At 55.5% G+C, this 5462-nt stretch overlaps 1 protein-coding gene across 1 annotated transcript; it reads right to left on the bottom strand.

The window, feature by feature from the left end:
- Positions 1 to 463: 463 nt before the first annotated feature.
- Positions 464 to 5457, bottom strand: EN2 (engrailed homeobox 2). The gene is made up of 2 exons (XM_006767156.2): positions 5403 to 5457; positions 464 to 2552 (listed from the first exon to the last, which is right to left on the bottom strand). Exons 1-2 carry the CDS (start codon positions 5455 to 5457, stop codon positions 2236 to 2238), a joined length of 372 nt encoding a protein of 123 aa, XP_006767219.1. The 3' UTR covers positions 464 to 2235.
- Between the last annotated feature and the right edge of the window lie 5 nt (positions 5458 to 5462).

Genomic DNA, 5462 nt, shown 5'->3' with positions numbered 1-5462 from the left:
TGGCTCCTGGCGGTAGATCCCCGCTGCTTCCTGCTGGCCCAGGGGCCTTGTGAGCTCCGAAAGGCCGGTGCTTTCCCGAATATACTTGGGATGTTGTTTTCCTCACCCTGTACTTTTGGGGTAAAAGCAACAACAAAAGGTAAAAGAGGAGCGCCTCTGTTGGCTGAGTAGGAAGAATCCCTGCCAGGGCGGGGGTGGGGGGTGGGGGGATTACCTGTTGCCTTCTGTAGGGTTGTAAGTATTTATTCAATGGAATAGCTCCATGCTTTTGAACACTTCCATCTGGTCAAGAGATGTGAACCTAAATTACTTTGATATTTTCTGTGCTCACATAGAAATATCCAAAGTGTCTTCATAATTTTAAAAAGAGACACCAGCGCCCGGCCGTGGGGAGAGGCCTGGAGTCGCCCGGCCTCAGAAACACACTGAGGAAAACTAGTCATTCCACCTTGGACAGCCAATATTTTACAATAAATTGGGGTTATTTTTATTTAATGTAGCTTTCAAGATTTTAAACACACAAAAATGCAGAGGGAATGTTCACAATTTTGATAACCACAGTTGGAGATAGAAACATTCAGAAACATTCATTTCTCATAAGATTATAAATATTTGATACTGGAACTGTAAAATGCACATTTTACAAACTAAAAAAAAAAGAAAAACTTTGCTTCCTGCAAAAAAGGCATATCATTCATTTCATTGCGTTTCCTAAGCAGCAGATGGTTATTCACAGAATGTTAAATTACAACTTTTTGATTTTATAGTTCCTTTTGAAAAAGGTTTACGCTACTATGTACAGAGTGAAAGTGTTGTCAACGTAAAATAAAGAGGTTTAAGGCAAAGAGAGAAAGTCACCCTCCGTCCTCAGGGCCCGCAAGGCCCCGCGTCCCGGCTGTGGGACCGCTTGGACGTGGTTCTTTTCTGTGCACTAAACAGAAGACAGTGTGGCGTTATATAGAAAGGTAATGTGTTTGTTTATATATATATATGTACTTGGTGAGGATATATGGAATATATTTAATTTACACTGTACCACACCTTCAAAAAATAAAATGTATATTTAAAAACAAAAGACAGACGTGATAAGAAATCGTTATTTACACGTTGTCCTTCCTCTGGATCCCTGAGGACTCAGAGAACCTTTAAAAGTCAAGGTAGCCATGTGTCCCAGACGGGGGGCTCGCATACACCTGTCCGTGTGTACACACCTACATACATATGTACACACCTCGAATGCTCTCTGTAGCAGAAGTGACGACTTACAAAAAAAGGAAGGGCACAAAACAGAAAAAAAAAAAAAAGCAAGGAGAGGCCACCTCTGTCAGGAGCCTTCTACCTGCCTGGCGGTGACGGACCTCCGCCACTTCTGGGGCCTGACAGGCTTCTGAGGGGCGGGAGGAGCAGCAGGAGAGGCCGGAGCCTGGGCTGGAGGGAGGAGGGTCACCCCTCTGCTCGAAGCCCTGGCGCTGAGGCCGCAGAGTTGGCGCTAGCTGTGGGCGGAGGGACAGGGGACAGCAACACAAATACAGATGCAGACTAGCACTCAGGGGCCTGGTGTGGGAGGCAGGCGGGAGAGAAGGCCGGAGGAGGGATGGAGCTGCGTGTGGTGAGCTGAGAACCACTGTGGGCCCCTGCCTAGCACAGGCCCTGGCAATAGGCATGGCCACTCTCCCCCGAGAGGGCCCTGCTCTTCCAAGGACCCTGCAGCCCCATCCCCACCAGGGCCCTGCCAGGCCAGGCTGAGGCGGGAGCGGCCCCTCCTGTTGCCCATGGCACGACCATACAAAGTGGCAGAACTCATAGACCAAGTAGGAGCTATTTATTCGGTTCACAGTTGTGTGAAATGCAGCAATAAAAATCTTTGGACTTCAGCAAGTTGTTTTAATTTTTCTTCTTTTGAAATTAAAAAAGCGTCCCATGTCCCATATGGAACTTAGGGGATTAAAAAAAAAAAAGATGAAACCCTAAGCAGCCCCCTTTCGAAAAAAAATAAAATCATAAAATTAGCATAATCTCATAAACACACAAAAATAAAAAAAAATATTTTATAGTCAGACATTTTGGATTTTACATCACCTGTAAATTATATACACATAGAATATTGCAGAACCATAGCTAACACACGATCTTTTCACTAGGAATGCTGGTATAACTTTGTACACTTGCCCTTTTGATAACTTTAAGTTATTGCATTGTTGCGCGCGCACAGAGACGCGCAGGGAGAAGACGGGGCTACTCGCTGTCCGACTTGCCCTCCTTGGCCGCGGTGGAGTGGTTGTACAGGCCCTGCGCCATCAGGTGCACCGCCAGCGTGTTCTTGCTGCCCGTGGCCTTCTTGATCTTGGCGCGCTTGTTCTGGAACCAGATCTTGATCTGCGACTCATTGAGGCCCAGCTCCTGGGCGAGGCTCTGGCGCCGCTGCTCAGTCAGGTACCTGTTGGTCTGGAACTCGGCCTTGAGCCTCTGCAGCTGCTCCGCGGTGAAGGCTGTGCGTGGCCGCTTGTCCTCTTTGTTGGGGTTCTTCTTCTTTGGTTTTCGAGACCTGGGGCCTGGGGAAGCGTGGAGAGAGTGCTGGTCAGGGGCTGCAGACCTGCCTGCCGGCTCAGACGCAGGTCACTCCACCAGTGCCGGGATGCAGGCTGGGGAGGGAGGCGACCAAGGTCTCTGGGCTGGATTTAGGGGGCCTGGGCGCGGGCTGGCAACCACCATCAGGTCCCAACCCCCGGAAAGAAGGCTATGGGCCAGCGAAGCCCAGTGAGGGTGGAGTGGGGCGCAGGGCAGACTGTGTGGAGAAGTCACCAGATAAAAGGGCAAGTCCTGGAGGAAAGCAGCCCCTGCACGGCCTGGCCTGGCCTTCCTAGCCCCTCCTGAGGCTCTGTCCAGGAGTAGACGGGTAGGCTTAGGTGCTGGGCTAGAGACAGGGGGGAGAATGGGGGGTGCACAGTAGCAGGAGTAGCTCTGGGGTCTGTGGAGGGGCTCCCACAGGAACCTCACAGGGGACACCCACAGGGTGCCGAGGGCTGTGGGTCCTGAGAAAGGGGGCAGCAGGGGCCGATATCTGCCTCCACCCCACCCCCACCGGCCCTGTGGGCCCAAGTTTATTGTTCCTTTAAGAACAGGAGCACAAGGGTCCTCCGGGTGGAAAAGCAGCCCTGCCAATCCAAGCTCCCCCTGCACCCCCACCAAGTCGCCGTGGTCCCCAGCACAGGAGGGAGGGCCTGGGAGCTGACCCCAGCTGCCTGCCTCCCCCTGCCGGAGTCCCCACTGAAGCCTCCTCAGGCTAGGACCTTCCCCTCACTTGTGAAGTGGGATAAGGCTCCCAGGACCCTGCCATCTGCAAAAGCCTAGCAATGCAGAGGGAAGCATTTTCTTTTTGTTGGTCAAGCTCACTCCGCTGGAGAGGGTGTTCGAGAGATGTGGAGGCTGCTGGGGGTGCTGGGTTGCACCCCTAGGTCTCCATCTGTGAAGTGAGTGAATCAGCTTTGGGGCGCTCCCCACCTTAACATCTACAAAGGTGCCTGTGGCCGGAGACTAGACCTTGGGCAGCCAGAACCCCAGGTCCCCACCCAATTCCCAGCCCACCCTGCAGGCTGCACCCCCACCCACCAGGACCTGGGGGTGGGGGTCCACAGCTCTAGGGCTGTGCTGAGCCCAGGGCTGGGGATGGTCTGGGGACCCAGTGGGTGTGGAGGCTGACCCAGCCAAGCTCTCTCTCTGGGGAGGTAGACTCCCACAGAGGGGCCGGAGCACCAGAGAGGGGTGGCCAGAGGCTGTAGGGCTCAAACTCCCGGCCTTTTCAATGATAAAACGCTCACACTCCCGCTCTCGCCCCAGTCGCCATCCGCGCACAGTGAAGGGCACCAGCACCAAAGCCCAGGCCTGGCCTTGATCCCCACGGTGCAGACTGGGGGGCCGGCCCGGGCTCTGGCCTCAGGAAGGGGCAGGGGTGGCTCCGTGAGGCCGACAGGACCAGGCGCCTGCACCTGCCTCTGGTTCTAGGAGCCGGTTCAGTCTCCACTTCCCCCCTCGCCCCAGAAGCAGCACATTTACCCCCCAAACTCCTCTGCTGCTGGGGTTCCTGCAGACACAGAACAGGCCCCCCCCCCCCACACACACACACACGAACTAGTTTACGGAAAGAAAATCTCTCCAAAGCAGAATCTTTAGTTCCCTTTCTTCCTGGATTTTCTTTCAAAACGAAACACGTAGGAGTCTCGGAAACAGAACCAAACCTCAGCAAGAAAACTCTGCCTCGCTCTTTCCTGAAACCCCAGGAACACGAACGTGATCTCACAGGGTTTGTTGTTTTAAGTCTGGGAAGACCCGCTACCAGGCTCCTTGTGGCTGGGTTTGGCGGGCTGCTCCCGGGCGCACAAAGCCAGCGAGGCGGAGGCTGAGGCTCCTCGCGGCCCCATTGTGAGCCACTATGTTAATTAAATATTAACAAAGGAGGGAGGCGAGAACAATGGAGCAAATTTCAGATCTAACTGGAGAAATTTGGGTTTCATGGGAGAGAGACATACGAGTCTGCAGCAAGGCAGCCAGGGGTGCCTGGGCTGGGCTGCGGCCCGGCATACAATCTCTGCGAACACTGGAGGGTTTGGGGCAGGGGGTCCGTTACCAGCTGGGCACAGACCCGCACTCAGTGCAGTTGGGGTTTGCACGAGGACTTGGCCTTGGCTTTTTAAAACCCAGACCTGTGAGAGCACCTCCAGCACCTACACAGCCCTCTCTGCAACCTACCCCTTTCCTGACCGGAAGCCTCCGGGAGGAATTCCCTTCTCTGGGGGGTACCGCAGGTCCCCCTCCTCCCAGCTGTGTGCGAGGTGGGTGCTGCACTCCCCCGAGGCGTGCAAATAACACTGGGATGGGAGCAAAGGGTGCCTGTTTCCGCCATGCCCTCTCCGGCTCCCCGCTCCGTCGGCGGCCCCTGCGAGGGGCCAAGGAAAGAGCTGCACCTGGGGTTTCTGGGTCGCAGGATGAATCTAGGTCTGGGGTGAGCTACTCGTGGGTCCTGGGTCTAGCAGACTGAGTTGGAAGGATTGGAGAAGGGGTTGAGCGGCGAGCTTCCGGCCGGCTCCAAGCCAGCCCCGTTTCCCACCAAATAAACTCCAGCCAGGGGCTGGGGGGCTGGGGCTGCGCGGAGAGGCCCCGAAAGGCAAGAGGGAGCCCAGGTCCTGTCGCTCCTGCCGTTCTAAGAAGTCTGTACACCTCGGCGAACGGATCCTGCGCCCTCCCTCCGGGCCGCGGCCCGGGCCAGCGGCAGCCGCACAAAATGTCGCGGTGTGCGTCTTTGTGTACTTGGGGGGAGGGGGTCCTGGTGTCTTCTTCCCCGGTAAGTTCCCGCGCCAGCGCCGCCCTAGCCCCGCGGCTGCCGCGGCGGGGTCCCCCGGGCTCACCTGAAGAAGGCCGGTCCGAGTAGCGCGTGCAGTAGACCCACGCGGGCCAGAGCATGGGCT

The sequence above is a fragment of the Myotis davidii genome, unplaced genomic scaffold, assembly GCF_000327345.1.
Source record: "Myotis davidii unplaced genomic scaffold, ASM32734v1 scaffold1182, whole genome shotgun sequence".
Taxonomy (NCBI): domain Eukaryota; kingdom Metazoa; phylum Chordata; class Mammalia; order Chiroptera; family Vespertilionidae; genus Myotis; species Myotis davidii.
Note: the sequence above shows the minus strand (reverse complement) of the source record. Positions and strands in the feature narration are given on the sequence as shown.

Coding starts and splice junctions, on each gene's coding strand:
- EN2 (XM_006767156.2), bottom strand. CDS start 5,457: ATGCTCTGGCCCGCGTGGGTCTACTGCACGCGCTACTCGGACCGGCCT. Junction 2,553..5,402: donor CTCGGACCGGCCTTCTTCAG/GTGAGCCCGGGG, acceptor ACGCTTCCCCAG/GCCCCAGGTCTCGAAAACCA.